The following is a 23,117-nucleotide window of genomic DNA, read 5'->3' as shown; positions in this document are numbered from 1 at the left end:
TTCAAAATGAAAGAGACTGAAAATATACCACAGGTTTCCCAATCTTTTCATCAAAAAAGCTGTTGCTTGCAATCCGCAGCAAATAAGATTGTTAAAGATATTGAAGATACTGAATCCACTTACTAGAATGCATCTTTTTTTTTTACCTTGACAGTGTCATTTAAATAAGAGTGATGAGAGTCTTTTATTAGTAAACATGCAAACTGGGATCAGCCTAATATTTTGAGGGATTCATATGAGAAATAAATTTGTTTACTAAGCTTATGTCGTCAGTCTGTAACATGCGATTCTGTATGCAGAAATTTACCTTTACTACTTTAGCTTGGTTCTCATTTCTCAGGTTCCTCTGCATGACTGCCCATGCTTCTCATCATGCCTCAAAGCCAAACCTGAGGGAGGAACTTACCAAGAAAATGAGGAGAAGCCTCGTCTTCTTGGATAAACACATGTCGAGCACCAGGAGGGATGTCAAACATCTTAAGGTACCCTTTGGCATGTGTAGTAGCCAATGGAGAAAGCAGAGGAGGAAATAAAAAGTAATAGCCATGGTTAGGAGCACTCTACATTATCCAGCCTCTACTTGCAGAAGGGGGCATCCACCAACTGAGAAGCAGTGTCAGAAAGGAACTGATCAAATAGCTTTGTAACGAATTTGACAGGACCTCCTTGTGTTTTTCCTCTTTCCAGAAGGAAAGAGAAACCAGTTACAAATCTATTTGTCTCTTGATTAGCTGTACTGCTATAGGTCACATTAATTAACAACTCAGGCAAAAAAAAATAAAAAAAATTGTTTCCAATGTTTCAGAGTACACAAGGGAGAAGAATGATTCTTCCTCGTTAATTTTTTTTTCCAAATCACTCATCAGCCAGACTGTAGGATCTGAGTTTACTTACTGTTCTGATATACGTATGTCTCTTCAGTGTGCCCATTTACTTTTGAGACATCAATGATTCTGGAGAAAGGTGGATGTAGTAAATTGTATTGCCACTACACATAAGGAACGGCTTGTCTACATGGAAGTTAATCCAAACAATTCAAAACTACAAATGTAAAATGCATTAATTCAAGTATTACAGATGAAATGAAAGGGCTGAATTCAACTCTATACAGTTAAGAATAAAAAGCTGTTCCTAAAGAAAGTAGTTCATATTTTAAATTTCAATTTTTTATCAATCTAAATAATTAGTGTAATGTTCAGCATGTAGTACTGTCATTCAGGAAGACTAAAATCCATCTTGAGAACCTGTCAGCAGTCACTTCTATTGCAAGTTTTAAACAAGAGCTTCACAACCACTGAAGAGAATCTGATTAATTTGATATAAGGATGCAACACTCTGAGTGTATGACACCTTCATATTTCTGTATTTTCCCTTTAATGTCTGCATATTCAGTTATGGTGAATCTCCTTGGATCCACTATTAAAGAATGAAGAGCCACATATACGTAGTGTCACAGACTTGGCTGATGAGAGTCTGAAAAAACAGCAATTGATGCTCTTTTTACTGACCATCTTTTGAGCACATGAAACAGGAAGCTTTTGCCTGATTTGGTGTTATGTGTCCATGCCTTGTTGGAGGTGAGAACTGCAGCAAGAACTCTCCAGTTGCCATGGATGCCTCTTTCTGCAAGCACTTGAACTTACCCAGAGTATTTTTAGACTCCTTTGTTTCAGAAAGGGAAATATTGCGAGCTCCTTTGGGCAATGTAAATGCTCCTCTCGTCTTCCCTTAAATAGAATGTCTATAATTAGTGTTACCGGAGCCAAGTCTCATTATTTCATTGACTACATTGTCAGCCAGATGGTCTTAACAAATATAAAGTATGATTTACATTATATGTTCAAATGCACTTAAAGCAGCATTAGACACATCTAGCAAATTTTAATAGTCAATGAAATTTAGACCAGTGAAAATTCAGGTAGGTGATTTTAAGTTGGATACTTGCAGATTTCATTTTCCAGAAACTTGAATTCTTTTTGGCACCTCTTGCTTAAATGTTTTCCTGTTGGAAGAGGTCAATTAGTCTTTTTAATGACTAGGCTGCCAAAGATACTGTAAAACAATAAGCATTTCATACACACTTTCATTAACATTTGGAAATGGCTGACTAATAGCAGTATTTCCTGAACTGTATTTCTAGTACTCTCTATCACTTAGAACTGTAGTGCTTTCCAGACACTGAGAACACAGTGAAAACACTCATTAACATGCTGACACCTCACAAGACAAGGCAGTTACCCAGTGGCTCCCAGGCAAAAATACTGAGCCACCACATGGTGGAGTTAGTATTCGATTTTGCCCTCTGTTGACCTCTCATTGGCCCTGTTATCTCTGAGGGAGTAAGCCAAACCACAAGCTCAGTCCGTACACCAACTGCGAGTTATAAGTTGTAAACTACTGCTATAGAATACAGAAACCAGATGCACCAGAAAAAAAACTCTTACTGGACTGGATCCAGAATTGTGACATGAATATTCCCTCTGCCCCCACTTTACTTTTAGCAGCAATTATCCGTTTTTAAACTGTTAACACAGATATTCATGTTGTTTGTCCCCAAGTCTTTCTCCACTCTATCTTAAAACATTTAGTTCTATGAAACAGATGTCCCTGGAATAGCTGCTACCAGTCATACAGAAGATGCATATCCCTGAGTACCTTCCCCAGACTGAAATAAAAGCAATATAGGAAAGTCTTAAAATACACAGTATTCTTAAAAATATATGTATACAAGATTATGGTACCCTAGCTCAACAAATAACTGACCAGACAGAAATTTCTGAAAAGTCCAAGGGATCTTGAATTATTACTGATAAAAGGTGTGTTATAGAGTATCCCAGTCCAGCCTGAAAACTTTAACCAGGTTAACGTCATATGTTTCATTGGATATAATTAGCATACTTAAAAGAAATGAGGGTTTCTGCCAAAATGTTTCTGTCCCTTGTTCTTGTCCTTCAAAAGACAGTGACATTACAGTGTTTTATAGGATCTCATTTCTTTATCAAGCACTAAACTATTTTGGCACATCAAGCTAAAATGTATGTTTTGCTACCTTGAAGTAAGCCGCATTTCTGATTAGTCTTCAAAAACAATAAGCATGACAAAAACACATGAGATAATAGAAACCATACTCAGATGCATGAATATGCTATTCCTACCAAGCTTTTTGGGAGTGCGGGTAAAGGTTCCTTTCACAGTTCGGCAATGGGAGTTATCTCCACCACAGACACCACACTTATCTTCAGCCTTATTCGAACCAATTTCCTTGTCACAACCCACTTTCTGCAGAATGAAGAGCAAAAAGAAACATGGTTCTATCATAAGCGGTAAGGTTTAGCTGTAGAGGGAAGCAATCTCAAAATCAATGCATAGAGGAAATTACCACCCAGCACTGATCTATTTCATTTAAACACAAATTACTTGAAAAGCTTGTTGCTGGGTAATGGTTGCCAGGTGAAAAACAGGAATTGATTCTCAGTTTATATCCACTGTACGTCAAGACAAGGAAAGATGGAAAAGAGAATAATAGGGACAAATTCCTTTCAAATGCAAAACTAAGTGCAAAAATGGCAATGAAATTATCAGTGGAAGAAAAAATGAAATGTTTCCATGGAAAGGACCTGTGTCATTACTCCAGTGTAGTTTAATTCTGAAGTAATTATGAGGAATATGATGCTGCAAATATTTCAAAGCATCTGCAAAGTCTGTCTCAGTTCTCTAACATAGCACAGTCCAAACTCAGCAATGAGCTTGGGAAGCTGTCACTCACCACACATTCTCCACGAACACAAATGCTGTAGGGATCTTTATATGAACAGCGTGTCCCATCATGTGCCAATTGTTTCATATAAGCAACATCTCCTGTTTCTTTGGATTGGCAGTACAGGTGGCATCTCTTATTAGCTGCATAGCAGGAAAACAGATGTAACTGCGTAAGTTAAAAGCAATCCAGATGAGCTTCAGAAAAACATTTCACTAAAGGTATAAAGAAAATATTACAGAGATAGAAGGCATCTTAAGCAGACACCTAGGGGGAAAAAACAAATAATTTGCTTTTGTGTGAATTATGGGCCTATCACCATCACAGATACTCTCACAGAAATCACCTTGCTTCTAAACAGGCTCCTAGAACTGGGTTCTCCACAGTTCTTCAAGTAGCCTTCAGTTTGATTCTGTTGCAACAGTGCTGAGTTTAGGAAATCATATCACATGAAAGCATAGAGGATTTGGATTTCAAATCCCTTTAGCCTTTTTGGAAAATCCCAGCTCAACAAATATTTCCTTATCACTACCTGAATCTGATCCCCTAGCCATGCATATTAAGAGTTTCAAAGGAGATGCCTGAGGAAAAATAACAGCAACTCAAAGCAACTCTGAAGCCCCTTTTCAGCAAGCAACAAATATTTATGTTTGAAGCTGTCCTTTTTTACTCAAGATAACTGACAGATTGTATTAATGTTAGGAGAGAAGAGTCAGGCTCAGGTAGATGGACCTATCTAAGAATGGGAAAATAAATAGGACTTCTCAGGCAGCACCATTAGAAACACACTATTACAACTTCCAGTGCAATTTCCTGGCATCAGCCCTCATTGAGCACTAACACTTTGCACTCATATAGATGAACAACTGTATGGGAGAGAGGGCAAGAAGAGTCCTTCAGGATCTGAGCAGCAGCTTTCTACGCTTGGCCCCAACAGCAGAGCCAGAACTTCACAGTTCAGTGAGTTAATTGCTGAAGTACCCACCAGCCATTCTGGAGTTGAAAGCCTCTATGCCTCTTGCTACATCCTGTTCACACCAGGAAGAGGATGAAAGTTAGAGGAAACCAGCTGGGCAAGGGTTGGGGAAATCACAATTGTCTTACGCTGCACCTGTTCCTTTACCCTGGTCCATCCTGTTCTCCTGCTTTTTAGTCATACCTACATTTGTTTTCACCCTGTAGTCCCTACATGGCAAATGGAACATGACCCCCATAAGATCTGTGAGATTCCAGCACTGACTTGTAATAAATGCAAATAACAGGACTTACAGTCGGGGTGTTCATATGGCAGCCAGTGGTGTTTGCTGTTCTGATACTCAAAGTGGGAATTGCGCTGCTGACATTGTTGTGCTCTGAAGTCCTCAAAGTGCTTCGGACACTCTTCTGTATTGCAGAGTTGAAACTCAAAATTGACACCAGCACAGTCTTCACCTCCATTAATTGGCCTATGGAAAGAAAACATCTGAGAGATTATAAAACCCTCTAGACTTTGGGCCTAGGATTTTGTTATCAATCCTAAATGGAATTTCACACTCAATTCTAAAGAGACAGTTTTACAAAAAAGGAGTGTGAACTGACAGAACTGGAAACAAAGAAGTTACCTTGCACAGATACACACTTGCCATGTAACCTCTATGCCTGCTCAAGCATTCCAAAGGCATATGCTGACATGCAGAAACAACACATATACACATCTATGCTGTCAATAATTGAATTACAACTGGAGATCATCTAACAGTTTATCCCAGAGCTTTTTGAGCTTGCACTCTATGGTCTCTTCACAGCCTTACACATCAGTTAAATTTTTCATAGGATTGTTTTCCACAGGCTTTCCTCTGGAAATTACTGGATTCACTAAGAATGATTCTGGCTCCCTGCAAAAGGTGATGTTTCGAGGGGCTTGAACACAACTTGAATTTCAGGAGATTCCATATCAAAACATAAATGCCATTTCAGCTGACACCTGCAATCATTACTAGTTGACTCGAACTACCACCAAGGTAAAAGACCTACATTGGATTGTTGCACTGACGTGTTCGGAAGCGAACTCCAGTTCCACAGGTTCGGGAGCACGAGCCAAATTTTGTCCAGGGTCCCCAGTTGCCATCCTGCTTCAGCTGGTTAGCATTCTTCCACATGCAGTGACCTTTGTAGCACCACTGAGAGAAAACAGGCATGGATAGCAGAGGACAGCAGAAACAAAATCAAACCAAACCTATAATCACAGTGAATTTAAAAGTGAATAGAGGTGAGCTCATGGATGAAAGATGGTCTTTGTACTCTGGACCCAGGAGTGCCCAATCCCTCTCTTTCATGGCTGTCTGTTCCATGGATAAGCAGCAAAGCCACATCTCAGTGTGTATCCTTCCATGGGCAGAAACATGAATATCAACATTCTAATGTTCTTTTGACTTCATTTAAATCATCCTTTGTCTCACACGAATCCTAATTTCTACCATTTTTTTAAATGAATTTTTATGTTCTGACTACTGTACCACAGGATAAGGTCCTTGCTGAAGATTAGTAGCTTTTTTCTTCTTTTTTGCCTCATAATGGCCAAACATTATATTCATGCAAACAAGCTGCAACAGTGGGCTAGTTACTAGTCAGCAAGTTCTTTGCCTACTGGTTAGGACATTTCCAGACATTATAAGTGGCTCTCCTGTAGCTCAAAATACATGGAATTTGTTAAATAAACATTTGCTTGAGTATAATTGTATAATCAAAAATGAATTAGCAGCAGGGCATTCTCTAGTGGGGATGTTAAAGACAAAATTAAAGAGCTAATCCTAAACCTATGCAAACATTAACCACAGGATGTCTGGACCACAAGTACTAAGAAGTGTTTGGGGCTATGTACTCCCATCCTGCAGTGATCCTGTCATCTGCTACCATGGATCATTAATAACACTTTCAGGACACTTTGCAGAAGAGAGAATAATATTTAAAAAAAAAAAAAAAAAAAAAAAAAAAAAAAAAATAACAAAAAGGACACAGAAGAAAATGAGAGTGCCCTACACCTCACCTACAATTTTAAGACCCTCAGCTTATATACCAACCACCTCTGTACATTTCAAAGAAGACAAAGTGGGAAATCACAGCTCTCTCTTTTTCTTTTCTTTGGTGCCACCTGGGGGCTGCTGTGTAATTGTCTATTTTCCCGTGTGCTTTTCAACCCAGATTAATGCAAATGACTGTATTTCTTTTTAATACATGGTGGAAACACAGTACTCACTTTTCCAGGGGCACATTCTGTCCCATCAAGTGGAGGTCCCTTCTTAGTCTTACAGAAATATGGATTATCTGGATGGCTACACCACAACTGCTTGCACGGGTCAAAGGTTCGGAACTGAAATGCAGGACATTTAGGAGATGAAATATAACATTAGATTATTGATACTTCTTGGATAAGGATTCAAACCAACCAGTCATCTAATCTAGCACAGCCACCAGTAAGTCAAGTATCTTCGGAAAGAAAAGGGCAATGATTACTCCCAGCATCCTCTGGTCCTGAAGGAAGGAGGAGATGCCCAGAAGTAGAAGGAAAATTAGTTTTCTCCCCTTTTTCCTTGGGGATCACAAGCTTAGAGCCACAAGTCTGCATCATGTAGACCACGTTGCTGTCCTCTTGACCATTAAACCAAATGACTCAGATGGCTGGCTTTTATCCATAAATATCTCTCTCCTTCCTTATGTATCTGTTTAAACTACTCCATCAACTGCTCTTTAACTGTGAGAAAATGAATATGTTGCAGCTATTAGGGCCAAAAACCAAACTTGCAGAAACAAATGTTTGTCTTTGCAATGACTGCCTTGGACATACCGCTGTGCACATTTTATAGCCAACACCAAAATCAAAGCGGCACTGTTCATCCATGGAATAATTGATGCCTGGCAGTTCAGGAAGCTTGGGCCAATCATGTTCAAAAGGGTCATCAAGAAGACAGTCGTAAGAGCTGTGGAAAGATGCACAGAAAAAGATAATGAGAAAATGTAGTAATTGTTGTTGTTTTTTTTATCAGTACAGTCAAAGTCCTTATTCTGAGATGTCAACATTGACAATATTCATTTTCTCAAACCTGTTATTGTTCCCTGAAGCACTACTACTGTATTACTGGAGAAAGCCAGAAATTGAGGTACCTCTTCCTCCCTGCTGTTGCAATGAGGGACAAAAAAGCCTACTGGAATGCCTCCTTATACTACACCATGTTTATAAAAGGAACTTCGACAGGTAAGGGTTCAATTTATGACACCTGTGGATTGTTTCTTCTCTTTGCTCTCTGATGGAGGGCAGCCCATTGGCCCCACATCTCATGGAACTGCAAAGACTTCTGTTTCCTTTAGTAAAACCATCATCAATGAGTGGTAACAAGTTCTTACTGTATATATCTTTTGAGTTCTTGGCCACTGCATCTGGACCAGTGGTAACGATGAAAGGCAGCCTGCACCAAGGGAGCCATAACACTCCCCATTGCTGTCTCATCCCCACATCTGTTCCCTTGCCCATCGTGCTCCATTCCCAGCCTGAAACAAAGAATTGGTATCAGAGCCTCCACAGTTTCTAGTTTTCAACTGGTAAAATAGCTGTAAAGAAAACAGTTTCTCATGGAAATGTAGTAATTCAAGGTGAAATTGTTCTCTGCATGCTACAGATATCACCTGCATTTCAAACAGATCTTTGATGTCAAAATATAAGGACTCTCTAACTACTCTTTAGGAACTAACTAATTAGATGACGATTTCTACTTTGGATAACAGAAAATGGCAATTCTGCTCACTGCTGAGCATTTCATTCAGACATTTAATTATTCATGACAGTACACTCACCTATCAAAAGCACCAACTTATACATTGAACTAACATGGTTGCAATGCTGTACATCCAAAGAGCTGAATAGGTTAGCATATTAAATTTCCAAACGTGTGCATCTGATGTAGCTTATCGTGCAAGTGACATGGTCATCTTAAAACTGTCTAAACACCTCCTGTGTTACTCTGGCTGAAAAAAAACCCTACAACAGAGCCCATTGAGCTGAACAAGAACCTGTGCTACTTAAAGAAGACATTAATTCATCCAGCAATTGACAGAGATCTTTTTTGAATCTATTATTCTCAGCCTAACATTTTATCACTCCTTAAGAAGTATCAAATTATCAAATCAGCACTTTCAGTCAATGAGAAGAAAGAATTTTAAGGATGCTTGGTAAGCTACCGTCTCTACTGCCTGGGTTTTCCTGGTTTCTTTCTTAATTATCTCACTGTCACCCTACAGAAAGCGAGTTCCTGTCCTTTCTTTCCCTTGTCTTCTTCCCTAACTTATTCACTGCTGAAGCCACTGATGAATTCCAAGAAGACGACAATATAATTTGGATGGCTGTTACATAACCATTAAAATTAAATCACTTTAAGTAAAAAGGAGATGCAGCACCATATGTTGTTGTTAATCTAATTTTATGTTAGACTTACACGTGACCAGTTTCATGAGCAACAACAAAAGCTGATGAAAACCCATCCTCATGGTTGAGAGTACAGCTTCGGACCGGGTGACACATGCCAGTAACAGGAGCATATCCTATTGAGAGAAATCATGTCTGACTGCTTTACCCATTACAATTCATAGAATCATAGAAAGTCCTGTGTTGGAAGAGAAATTAAAGCCCGCTCAGATCCAATACCCAGCTGTTTGCTACCCACCAGGTCAGGCTGCCCAGGGTCCCATCCAACCTGGCCTTAAGCACCTCCAGGGATGGGGTATCCATAGCTTCTCTGGACAACCTGTTCCCCTTGACACCCCACCAAATATACTGACCAAGAAGAACCAAAGATTCTCTTCCTTTGATCGTGAATTTCTCCCATCTTTGTAATTTCTGTCAGTGTTAATGGCTCTGACAAACTAGGTTTGATTCTGCATACATCTGGACTATGTCAGGCACTTATGCTCTCATAAAAAAAACAAAAACAAAAACACACACAAAAAAACCAAAACAAAAAAAAAACAAACAACATGGAAGATTCCCATTCAATTAAATTTACAGACAAAAATAAGCTGTTTCTTGTTCATTTGTTTGTATGTGTTTGTATGCAGTCCAGGCATGAGTGAGGACTCAGCACTCTTGCCTCACCCTGAAATATGAAGAAACTGAACACAGACATCTAAGAAATCTCTAGCCGGATGGCTAGAACATGGCACATTTTCCAACAAGCTATGTGGAGAAGCAGATTGATTCATGCCTCAACCAGTAAGATCTCACCAGCATAAAATCTGAAAAGCCTCCTTGATAAAGAATATTTCTGTACTAAGCAAAAATCGGTAAATTCTGGACATTAGAAATGAATGTACTACTGACACCATGCTAAACCATGCTTTTCCATGACTAGATAATGAATGGGGGCCTTTTTTCTAGTAAAAATTGCAGAACTTGTGTCAAAGGCAAAGAAACTGGGCATAGCACTAGAGGAGACTATGGTGGCTGGCAGAGAGAATGAAGCCAAACAGCCATTTGCAGAGCAGCACTAGAGCTCTGTGCATGGTTCAAGTAGCAGGAGAAGCTAAGGGATTTTGTCTTTATAGCAACAGATATAGAGAACATTCAGAGAGGAAGCAGTGTGCTTGAGGAAACTGAGACACAAGAAGTTAGAGGACATTTCTGACTGTACAGTACTAGATTTATTGCAGTGAAGACCATTACGTTTAGTTGGACTGCTCTGTTTCAGAAACTGCTCTGTTTTCTAGTCTTCTTCCCACCTGCAAGCAGACATAAGAAGCACACAAAGCCACAATGTGTCTGCTAAGAGGAACCCTCAGTCCTACCACAGACCGCAGCATGGGAGATGAGCGTTAGTTTGATCTGGGCAAATGATTATAGGGGCATATTCTGAATGCAATTACATGAGAACCAAAGAAATAAAAAACAGGACTAGTTTGCAATGCTGCACAGAGCAGTAACGCTTCAGGAGTCTCACCCAGACCCCTATTTTTCTGCACTGATATAAAGCATACTTTGTGGATTTACTTTCCATCATCATTAGTTCCTTGCATGATAAGGACTAACAAAAATATCAAATGAGCTGAAAAGCTAGTTGTAAGAAAAAATAAGTTGTGAATGATGCAATAAAATTAAAGTGAAGTTGAATGCAAAGTGCACGGAGAATTTCTTGTGTGCCCTGTATACACATGCAGAAATATATTTCTCTGAAGAAAGCAAAGAACAATTTACACACTATAAGGTAAGATTTAATCTGTTGCAGTTAGATATAAATGGCAAGAACTACCTGCTTTTTAAAAAAGCATGTAAAATGAAATAGAGTGAGTACTTTCTCTCCACAGTGCTGTAACAAGTACATGCTTAGGCTGTCCATATGGGCCTTTTCTAAAGCCAAATAGGAAACTGGAAGTTATTATGAGCATACATGCTTTCATGAACAGGATCGGGTTTCAGTCTACCTTTAAAATTGAACACTTAAGGTATTTTCTGAATCAGTGCCTACATTCCTTAATCTCCCAGGGTCACACAACAATGAAATTTTCATTTTTTTCTCCTTTTCTGTTAGACATTAGACACACACACACAAAACCCCCAAAGTCCCGATACTTTTGCTCCAGGTCAGCTGCATTACCTTGCATACCAGCAGGCCCAAAATCTTGCCTAGTCAAGAAGATGGCATGATCATGGTGCTCAGAGTGATTGGGGTCTGACTTCTGCTGCTGGTAAGCCCAGCGGCAAACGTTCTCCAGGCTTCTTGAGGGATTTCCCCTTTCAATCAAGCTAATGGACTGAAAAAGCAATATATTAGAACTAAGAACTACTAAAGATAAGAAATTTCATCAAGTTTTGATTTTCTTGGAGAACCAGTCATGTTCCTGTTTCTCTTATTTCCCTATCGCTCTAAGTCATAATAGTCCTCTTTAATATGAGAAAAGAAAATGAGTACAGTGGACATTGACTGATCCATAAAAAAGGACTAATATTCTCTCTTGGCTTTCTTGTCCTAGATCCCCAAGCAGAGCCAAGAAAACGTTCAAGAGCTTCCAAATCAGAAAGCTGCTGTTTATATCAATGCAATTGTATGTAACAGTGAGTGTGCACAAGTAACAGCACATCTTTAGGATTTTTTTTTAAGGACAGTGTATCAAGTAATTACAGCATCTATTAAAATGATGACAAATGACAGCCCTTCTGTGCAACATGCCTGAATAATATCCAGATAAAGCCTGTAGCTTGCCAGAAGACAATGTGACTCAGTTGAGTTAAATGACAGTGGAGTGACAACATACAGCCTGTGTGGAAGAAGTGAATAACATAAACACAGAGTACAATGCCTCAACTGGTGTAAAACACTATAGCACCAGTAAATCTGTACTGATTTACAGAGATTAGCCATCTGGTTCTTTGAGACTTTTGCTACAGTATGTCTATGAGTTCAATACTTCAAAAGGAAGTGATCAAATTTAATTACAAGGCAAACTTCAAAGCAGCCTTTTGATTTGCTCAAATTCAGTGTCTGAGTTAAATGGAAGGGACACGATCTTCATCAAATCTCAAACAGCACTTACAATGCTCTCATCCTGAACAATGTAACAAGTGTTTGTTTCAAAACTCTCTGAATGTATTATACCAACAAAATCAACATGTTGGCACAAGCACAGTCTGGGGCAGAAAGTGGAAGAGTATGCTGTGACTGAGTAAAAGGAGCATACGACACAATGAGAAAAGGAAATAGTTACCATAAAATACTGCTTGAAGACAGGGTACCAGCAACTTGTGTTGCTCAGTCAAGATGACTGCCACTACTAAAGTGATTTGCTTCCCTGACTTACAAGGGCAAAAAGTCAGGCTGCAAGCCCAAACCTGCAGTGACTGCAGAGACTGCAGTGGGCTGACATGCCTCCCACTTCCTCTCAGACTATTCCTAAGGAGCATCGGCAGAAAAGGGCAGCACTAATGACTTCTGTTTCTTGAAGCAAGAGTCCTCAGAGATACTGCTGATCACTGCAATCTTGCATTTAAGCACAGATAGTTGGGGACATTAGGAAAATACACTGGAAAAGGAGCTTTCCACTGGAATGAATCCATCTAATATGACAGAAATATTAAATTGCTGCAGTCTTCTAGCTTCTTAGTAATAGATTAGGTGCAAAGTGACTCTGCAGCCAGTCCTGCAACACTCTTCACAAAAAGGGACAGTGATGGCCCATCACAGGAATGAGGGCACAAGCACATTTAGCATGTGCTGAACAAAGAAGGCAACTCCCTGAAACTTACACTTTGGTAGACTTCTGCCTCCATAGCTGCTCATGTAGTTCCTATGGACTATGATTACAATGACAATGAATGCAAAGAACTGGTTTGGAGGCTTGCTTACCTTTGCATACCCCAGCATGATCATTCGGACCAGCACAACATTTATGTGAACACCCAAGGATTCATCATGGTAAATTTCATTCACCTGAGAAAATAAAAAAGAAAACTTAAAGAGAAGAAATCATGGATGATACAAAGGGAACTTTCAAGGCCATGTATCTGTTATTTCAAGTGCTTCTACCACTAGTTTTCTCAGAGGAGAATTCAAGTCTCAAATCATTTCCATGCAGTGAGAAATGTAGACTATACTTCCTGTCATCACACACTCCCTCACTGAGAACTTTCTGAAGCACATTTCAAGACTCCTCTCAAATTTAATGGCCTTTGGATCAAAGCCAACAAAAAAACTGTTTGGGGAAAGAAGGACTACAAACCCAGCAAATACTCGTCTGAATGCTTAATTTCACTTGTTCGATAAACATAATGAGGGTAATGAAGTTATTTCTGAAAGCAAGACTATGGCAGTATGGCGACATTCACTGAGAGATTTAAAAGCAGATAAGAATCTGCATTAACAACAGATAAAACCATCACCATTCAGCATGCATGGCCACTTCTGCTCTGCCATCTGGCCACTCTAACTGTGGATGAATTCCAGAGTCTGTTCCTATTTGCTTTGTCAACCATTTGTCTCACTTCAATCATTTTAAACACATGGGATGAGTATTTTAGTGGGGAGAGGGAGCGCATATTTTTCATTCTGTAAAAGATTCTTCTGCCAGTAGCTTCCACTCGAGGCAATATGCCATTAAGTTCGGCATAGGTTTGTCCTCAGAAAATACTTGAGGATTTGACTTAAAGCCATTTCTGCACTTTAAAGCTCTAGGTAGGGAAGACAGAATATTCAGACAATGACACGATCAATGCAACTTCATTTCTGCACACATGTAAGCATGTGTTTAGCTTTAAAGGTCTGAATAACACTCCTGCTTCTAGATCAATCTTAAAATTAATGGGCAAAGTCTTTCCAAATCCCAGAAATGTTTTGGATGTTCTCATCTAAAAATTCTAAAGTCAACAGCACTGCCAGAGACATAAACTCTGTAGTATACCTCACAGAGTAATGATATCTCCAAATACACTCCATTTCTGCAAGTCAACACATTCCATTTTAAAAGTTCACCAACTGCATGAAAGCATGTAACATTTACAGGATCTGGAAAGACTTACTGTGCACACTAAAAACAACTGCTAGCCTGAGAAAACACCCATACATAAGACATTATCATGAGGCATCAAAACTCTCATCCTCAAGGGCTGTAGAAAACACACAGGAAAGAGAAAAACTAAAACCTCACAAAGAGCCCTCACAAAAGAGTCCTGGCTTTGCATGAAATTAGGTTTGTAGAGGTCTCCAAAGAGGTCCGTGCACATCATTTAAAGACAGATTTTTTATTTCATTGCCTTTAGTTTGATTTCCAAAAGAAATAAAGATCAGATACTTGCTCCTTCGGTCAGCACTAGTGACCCAATACATTTGGGGTCTGCTGAACACTTTCCAGCAACACTTGCAAAACTATAAAGATCTTGAAGAAATCAAGTATCTAGAAGCTTAGAGGAAAGTAAACAGTTTACTGGAAATAACAATGTTACTATTGCTCTCATGCAAGCTGAATATCCTCCACTACCCATAGGAAGGGAAGCTCAGAGTATGCACACACGCAGAAGCTTTCCAACACTCCTGACACAAGGGCAGCTTATATCCCATTAGAGAGCACAGCCATATGACAGACATCCAGAGGTAACGTGGCAGTTCCATCGTCCTCTGAACAACTGAAATATTTCACCGTTGTTTTAGTTTTGAATAATTTATTTCAGAAGCAACTAATACTGCTGCTCTGAGGTTTAAAGTCAAATTAGTACGAAAGTAACCACTTAATTCTAAATAGAGTATAGGTATTTAAGTTTAAAACAAACAAACAAACAAACAAAAATGCAATGCAGATGATAGGTTGGAAATTGTTCTTCTTGAGGACCTTCTTTGTGCCTGGTAAGGTGAGAAATGTCCTTTCACCAGAGTATAAATTAGGGAACTAAAACATCTGCAGCTCATCAATGAAGTTACTTATTCCCATCAAAACAAAATAAATATTACATTATGGGTAATCGGTGAAAAGTAAATACCACTGTTTGGAGCAAGGATGGTATATTTGAGCAATATTTAGAGATTTATTATTATTAATATTATTATTTTTTAACTTAGGCTAAACAGAACTTTCCTCCTCCCCTGAGGGAAAAAGGTCGTTCTGAGTTGTCCAGCTTGTGGGACCTGGCACAGTGATTTCAGTCCATGGTTTTAAAAAATGCAATCCCTTTCAGGACTAACTGAGAACAGACTGTCAGCAGGACAGTTTTACAAGAAATGAGCACACAGCTTCGACTGCTCGCCTCATGAAGCAATTATTCCAAAGTTCAATTATTCCTAATTTCTCCTTAGCAATGCAATAGTATTGCTTCCACCAAAGTTCATCTCAGAAAAACGTCCACAACTTCCCTTGTGCCAAGAAACGACAAGCTTCCCAGAAGTGACCTTCAAAGTGACATAAAGGATTCTGGAAACAAATGAAAGTTTCAAGTCTTCCTCAACACTTTCTCTACAACACCTTTTTCTGTGGACAGCTTTGGAACGATGCATGGTAGGATTCCCATGAGGAGCGAGCCCATATAGGGTCTCATGACCTAGACACAGGAAATTTTGGAAACCTGCAACCTTGCTAGAAGGCCACAAATCAAAATAAGTGCTGAAAACTGTTGGTGTAGACTGTAGCGCTTTCAGACTGCTGTAATTGCATCTATGCTGTGGTTGTACTGGCAAAACAAATTACATTCCAAGATACTGGTACTGGTACAAAATGCATATATAAATCACACCCCAGGAAGCTTGATTTGTCTGAGTTGAACTTTGGAAACATATCACAGATGTCCAGCTGGCCATACGGACTCTGGTGTAGTATTTAAAAGGAAAAAGTGATTAGGCTGAATTCAATAGTAATATACACAAGAAGTAAATCAGTGCTCCGCCTGGGACAGTGGTGACAACTTGGAGACTCCACATACAAAGCGGGAAATATCTGCTTACTGAATGGATAATTATTCGAACAGACAACATAAATATACCTGGCAGTAAACCCTACAGCTAAGTAAGAAGCATTGGAAAAGGGAGATAACTACAAATCAAGGGATTTCAGGACTTCAGTGGATACTCACCTGTCTACACAGTATGAATGCCAAGGGTGAACCCACATTCCTAAATTGAAGTACTTGCAAACTGCAATGGTGAAATCAAAGACATCCTCAAGCTATACACTGCTCCCTAAAAGAAAGTCAGCTGGCTTTTCACTTGTCACAGCAATTGCAGCCTATTGGCGCACAGTCAACCTCAAATTCCCAGGTTAGGTTGGATGATTCCTCTGAGCACCTCTTGCAGTACGTGCTCTTACTAGCTGGCCTTTCAAATTTGAGACAGACAGAAAGATGAAGATGTACGGCTGTTTTTGTGCAGGTACTGTGCAATTCCTTGTTGTGGTTGCCCACCCTCCCTCCCTTCATGGTGTGCAGGCAGGGGCTTCAGGCTAATCCAAAGAAATCTGCTGACGTTTTCCTCTGCTCAGTCACAGTAAGCTCCTCTCTGCTTACACCAAATGCTCCATTTGACTGCCCTTGGGTCTGGGGGGCAATACAGCCTCAAGGACTTTCTGGCTTGATTACATTACTTACTTTTCTGTGTCTGACTTGTGCAGGGGGAAGTGAAGTTTATTGATTAGCAGGAAAGTTGAGTAATTCAGAATCTAATGATTAATAACATTATCTGATATACTGTTCGCATCACTGGAAATAGAATAGCTTGAAAATACAGCCTCTTATTGATCTACTGACTATCCGCAGATACAAAATACTAGATTAAAAAGCAAGGAGTGAGATGACCTCTTTTGGTGACAACTTCATATGCCATTAGTCTTTAGCAAAGGCTAAGGGCAACATTAGATTAAAACTGACAAACTAATACATAGGAAAAAGTATAGAAATAGCTCTCTGAACCCATAACCTTGACAGACAACAAGGTGAGTTACAATCTTTGTCACTACCTACAGAATAGGCTATTTGCTGATAAAGAACAACCCAACTGAACACACAATCCATAGCCCAGTTGTCAGCAGTGAGACTGCTGCATGCAGTCGCAAGTAGCTCTGCAATAGAGTTGTGCCTCCCAGAATACCACTCTGCAGAGGGAAAAGAACTGCTAGGAACAGTGCTCAGTTTGGGCTTTTGTGGCAACATTATACATATGTCCTCATGATAATTTGTAAAAGCTTGGTATGCTTTTTTTGCCTGTCACCTGAACCTACTTTTATTTTGCATTGTTTTTTTTCTCACTTCCTGTTTCCACTGCATGTTCTTTAAGTCTTGTAGCAATTACTAGATTGTTAAAATCTTGACAGGAAAGCCTAGTTGTTATAAAATAACATTAAATCTATAAAAAGTAGCAATCTTCACTGTAGTTGACCTATAGCTCCTGATGGATGAGGTCTTTTACCTTGCACCAGTACTGTATGGGGATGTACTCCCAGTAGATGGAGCCATCGATGTTTAAGAAAACACAAAACTCTACCATGTTTCAGTTGTGCTGTTTGCAAAGCTGAATGTTTTTAAGACTAAAGAGCCAATATTCTAAAATCTTCTTCAGTGAAGATTTATTTTGGAAAGGAAAAACAATGCAACAGATTATTTTCTGGAGTTCATTTCCAACCAGCAACGCTCTGCATTAATTGATGCAAAGAACAAAGACATGCTTTATAACAACCCACATCTATTAATTCTTCCACAACATCGGTGGGCCAACAATCAGAATTAAGACACAGAGGAGATGACAGCTCCTAAATACAACATTCAGTGACTGCTTATTTCAAGACTCCTTATCTGACAACAGAAAGAGAAGACTGCTCAAAACTCATGTCTGTGCTGACATCCAGTAAGGTGTGTGATAAAAAGAAAACAACTCCTTGCAAGTCTTGCATCAAGGCATTATTTTTCATTTCAAAGCTTCTGTATTTGAATATTCTCTTGCTTCCATGTTTGTCCAAACTGCCTTAACTCTTATTTCACATTATTCAGTAACACCAAAGATCTGTGTGGTTTAGCACAGTCATAAGTTACTGCTCAGCAAAAATCTGGAATTGACATTTCTGAAATACTGATAGCAAGAAAAGTCCAGCAGATCCACATGGAAAAATGTTGCAGATTACCTGCTAATTTATGCATGCTCTAGGTAGTCACTAGCATTAGCTCTCATTTCCATGTGGAACAGCTCACAGAAGAATGAGCCTCAATCTACCTTTTCTTCTTTATCCATGTTCGTAACATTTATGCATGTGATCAGGTTAGAAACAGACAAAGTCAGATATCTCAATGTGTTTAAGCCCTGCCATGCACTTCTAGTAGGAGTGAATGAGAGGCACTGAAATTCACGTTGTTCCTATCCATGTCATAAAAAAACCTAAGGGAGATAAAGTTTTGATGGAGCTGCAGGTATAAAGGCTTTGACATTTCTGGAACTGTCTTTTCCTACCGAGGTGAATCATGAAGCCTCTATAAACTTCAGCACTAAGCAGCTTCGATAGTCAACTCCTTGAAATGTTTTTTTGTGCAAGAAATAAAATTAAATGTGGACATTTTCTTCCGTGCTAAATTAATGGACAAAAATGCAGAATTGTTATTTAGAAAGATGACATCCACAAGGTTTCAGTGCTCAGTTGACAGTGATTGCCAGAAGTGGAATTCTCTCTGCAATCTGAGAATGAATGATGCACAGAAGTACCGCTCTACTAACTAATTCTGGTTTATTCTCAAGAAGAAAAAAAAAGAGAAAGAAAGACAAATACTGAAAAGCTTAAACTTGCTTAGAATCCCCCAGTACAACCTGGTATCCTATGTGCCTGTCTCTGATCTCAGTTACTTTAATCCAGGGAAACTTCATCTTAAGTACCTACCAAGCGAATAACAAATGTCACAAGCCTAATGCAGGAGACCCTGAATCTCAAATATAAGGAAACAGTGCTGAAAACATCAAGCTGTTTTTAAGTGACTGCTTTAAAAAGTGCATCTGCTACCTCTTGCTGAAAATGATCATGAATATTTCACTTTTCTTTTGTTAGCTGAAAATCAAACTTCCTCTAAACTGAATGCAGTGCTTTAAAGATGTCTTTTTGTTGTTGTTGTTAGAGGTTTCTCTCAGGTAGTGTGGAGGAGAGGAAAACCATGTTGTGAGAGACAACATAACACAAAAGAAGAGCAAGCTGTGAAGCATGCAATATACTGTCAGTGCCACATTCTCATAACACATTAAACAAATAGTGAAAACTGATTCTTCTCTTCCCTGAAAAGTGATCTCAACAGCAGTGCGGCACACTGCCGTATGACAAAGACAGGGCCTAGCTCCTGAGAGACCCACTTGGCTACTGAAGGGCTGCCTGGCTCTGGAGCACAACCAGGATGGGAGAATGAAAAGAGGGAGAGAGGCAGGAAAGGAAGGAGAGGCTGGGATTTTCTCAGTCCTAAAGCACCCCATTTCCATGTGCCAGTTTTTGCTCTATGTGGTTTCCCACTATACTTCTGCAGGGTGACCAAGGGTTCCTCCCATTTTTAGGAAAAGATGCAAGTTGAGATAAGCTAAGTTCAAATCATGAATCTATGCAGCAGTAGATCGAAACCTAAATCACAACCTAAAAGCCAGGTTCATTTCTGCATCAGTCAAGTTCAGCCAGGCCAAACCATGTCTGCTGATGTCAGCAGTGTATTAGGCTGCCAACAGCTGCAGTCTCAATGGATGATGATCTAGGAATAAGCAACTACTTGCTCATGTGCTTCCTAATTCCCTCCAGTCTAAAAAAGAAACTTCAAGTAACAACAAAGATACACAGTTAGTAGACATGCATTCCCAGCTATCAAAGTCCTGATGCTGATTCATTCCTGCCTCAGCCCTGATCCACAAAGCAGCCCAGGTTCAATGGCTTGTTTCTCCTCAAAGATCTTCACACTTCACTTCCTAATACACCAGAGTCAAAAGCCTCCTGTGTGCATGTCAGAGGAATGGAGGAAGTTATGATTAAATGCTTTGGGCTCCTAAACCAAAGGCACAGACATTACTCAACAGATCCTTTTCATCAGACCAAGATTCTACAGCATCCATTCACTTATTGTTAGAGAGCAGCTCCTCAGGCATATTGAAATAGTACTAAAATATTTAAGCTCCCAATTACAGAAACAGTAGGAAAGGCGACAAGACTGAACAATGCTCCAGGTTGTAAACTTAGCAGACTGAATTCTGTTTTTCTGTTACAATGTGCGTGTTATGTCTGGAGTTTCTTATTCTAGATTTATAGTGCAGTATAATCCTATACAGAGTTGCTATAATTTTACACAGAGCGATGCTGGAAAAGATATCAGTTGGTTTAAACTCATATCAAGATTTTTTTCCAGCCAAATTCTATGGAGTACATTTTTCAATTGCTGGTCCTCATTTTGGAAGCTCAATGCGTAGACAGGTCTTCAAACGTGTCCGGGTGTTTGTGCATGTGGAAAATTGAGACAGCATTGTGACAGGTGCATGGTGCTGAGAAGTTTTTTTTTTAATGGACCTGGCTCTAAGCATCTTAAAGGTAAATGGCATCTTAAGACAAAAAGACCATAACTGTAGGTAGACTCCAATCCTAGCTCTATTCTTCCCTCCCAGTATTTGATAGATCTTCTCTGTACCTAAGTAGTACATCTGGTCATATATGCAGAATTTGCAGTGCTGGTAGTACCGCTCATTATGAAGAGACAGTTTACTTAGGAAACTGAGGAGCTTACAGAGGAAGCCAAGAGACATTCTCTAGATACTGCAACTCACTTTTAGTCTGAGACACAAGAGGTCACATTTTCAGCCTCAGCTCTCCAGGTCTAAGTATCAGTGTGATGCAATCATTGCACAGTGTGCACTAAATGGGAGCTCTTGAAGTGCTTTGGGCAGGACATGTTCCAGTACAAGTCACAAGGATCAAAGCTTGGACCAAAGGGAGAAGGCATGGGAGAAAAGTAATATCGTAATGCCTCCTATTTAATGATGCTGGCCCATGATGTCATAGGCAGATTTTGGTGGTATGGCAGTAGAGGTTGAACCTTCTTGCTAATATTTCATTACATTTTGTTGCCACGGGACAGATGGCAGCAAAGGGGCACTCTGACAGAATGGTGCCTCATGGTGCCTCATTTCTCTCTTGAGACCCCACCTGGATTATTGTGTCCAGTTCTGGAGCCCCCAACACAAGAAGGGCATGGAGTTGTTGGAGCAGGCCCAGAGGAGTACCACGAAGATGGTCAGAGATCTGGAGCATTTCCCCTATGAGGATAGGCTGAGAGAGCTGGGGCTCTTTAACCTGGAGAAGAGAAGGCTTCAAGGAGACCTTATAGTGGCCTTCCAGTACCTGAAGGAGACCTACATACAGAAAAGCTGGGCAGGGACTTTTATAATGGCAGGTAGCCATAGGACAACAGGAAACAGTTTTAAACTGGAAGAGGGTATGTTTAGACCAGATATTAGGAAGAAATTCTTAACTGTGAGGGTGGTGAAGCACTGGAACAGGTTGCTCGGTGAGGTTGAGAATGCCCCCTCCCTAGAAGCATTCAAGGCCAGGCTGGATGGGGCTTTGAGTAACCCAGTCTAGAGGGAGGTCTTCCTTCCTATAGCAGGGGAACTGGAACTAGATGATCTTAAAGGTTCGTTCCAGCCCAAACCATTCCATGATTCTATGATTTAGGGTGCTTCTTCATGCTGTGCGTTTATTTCTTAACATTAAAAACAGAAGTTAGGAACTATCAAGAATGTATCAAGTTTACATACTTCTTCCCACTGTTTTTCAACTAGAATATCTCACTATATAAGGAAAGTAGAAACAGATTCCTGTCCTGAGGTCCTCATTCAGGCCTTTCAGGCAAAACTCCCTTGAAACCAAGGGCAACTTGTCTGAGAAATACACTTTTGCTATGGCTTTGTTGACTTTTAGTCAACAGTAAAGTTAAAGGTTAAAGAACTTCACAATCTTCAAAACGGTTTTGTAAGTTTACACTGCTACTTTCTGAACTGACTGTATTGGCAGAAGCAACTGCACTGTTAACATTATCATTCGTGTAAGCTGATACATTCCAATTTTATCAGTTTAACATCTTTCATTATTTAGGTGTTATGCAAATACCTAGTGGTAGTTGTTTTTTTTTTTAAATAAAAAGTCTGCATAAACTTCCGGCATTAATAGTCTCTCTCAGCAAACCCCCCTCCAAAAGGCAATCTAATATGGTACCAAGGCTCCACTCCCCAAGGCACCTCCTAAAGAAATGGAGTACAAACACATGCTGTCACTGCCCCACTTCTCCCACTTTCCTCTGCTTGTGCAAAAGGAACAGAATAAAATTCCCCAGAACTGCTGAATGCTCCTAACAAACCTGCTTGGCTTGTTCCCATAGAATTTCATTTACAGAACAAACATCTTGCTATCTGCTGCTATCTGTAGCTTGTGTAGTGATAGGAAATACTCACAGCTTCTTGTTTTGCCAAGTAGCAGGGAAAGTGACAGACTGAGAGACAAACAACAAAGGACTCTTCCATGACTACTCTGCCATCTTGCAATGATCAACACCGCTTGCTAGATTCCACTGTTGTTTTTGTAACACAACTATCACAGTAGTTAACTAAGCCTGTAGAAGCCAACAGACTATCAGGTCACTCCCTATCATGAATAACTTCCAAGAGCACTTAACAACACGGGGAACTTCAGCCTATATGACCTCACATAATCCACAGAGTGTCTATCAACCAAAAGTCATTTACCAGGAATAGCAACTCCATCCTCGAACATAAGGGACAACATCTGGCGTTCTTCAACTATCTGGGCATTTTTCTGTTTTTTGAATTTGAGATTGGGGAATACAGGTGTGTTTCTGTTTTTACAAGGCAGATTGTGGGAA

At 39.7% G+C, this 23,117-nt stretch overlaps 1 protein-coding gene across 1 annotated transcript in view; it reads right to left on the bottom strand.

The window, feature by feature from the left end:
- ADAMTS3 (ADAM metallopeptidase with thrombospondin type 1 motif 3) overlaps nt 1-23,117 on the bottom strand; it is a 119,759-nt gene that overhangs the window by 12,222 nt on the left and 84,420 nt on the right. The window contains exons 6-16 of the mRNA XM_072336407.1: nt 13,120-13,203; nt 11,374-11,530; nt 9,223-9,328; nt 8,138-8,281; nt 7,581-7,713; nt 6,993-7,106; nt 5,771-5,916; nt 5,027-5,202; nt 3,767-3,900; nt 3,156-3,279; nt 407-487 (exon numbers count right to left, since the gene is read on the bottom strand). Coding sequence (XP_072192508.1) covers nt 407-487; nt 3,156-3,279; nt 3,767-3,900; nt 5,027-5,202; nt 5,771-5,916; nt 6,993-7,106; nt 7,581-7,713; nt 8,138-8,281; nt 9,223-9,328; nt 11,374-11,530; nt 13,120-13,203 — 1,399 coding nt within the window. The remainder of the gene's footprint in view (nt 1-406; nt 488-3,155; nt 3,280-3,766; nt 3,901-5,026; nt 5,203-5,770; nt 5,917-6,992; nt 7,107-7,580; nt 7,714-8,137; nt 8,282-9,222; nt 9,329-11,373; nt 11,531-13,119; nt 13,204-23,117) is intronic.

This window comes from Excalfactoria chinensis, chromosome 4 (genome assembly GCF_039878825.1).
Source record: "Excalfactoria chinensis isolate bCotChi1 chromosome 4, bCotChi1.hap2, whole genome shotgun sequence".
NCBI lineage: Eukaryota > Metazoa > Chordata > Aves > Galliformes > Phasianidae > Excalfactoria > Excalfactoria chinensis.
Note: the sequence above shows the minus strand (reverse complement) of the source record. Positions and strands in the feature narration are given on the sequence as shown.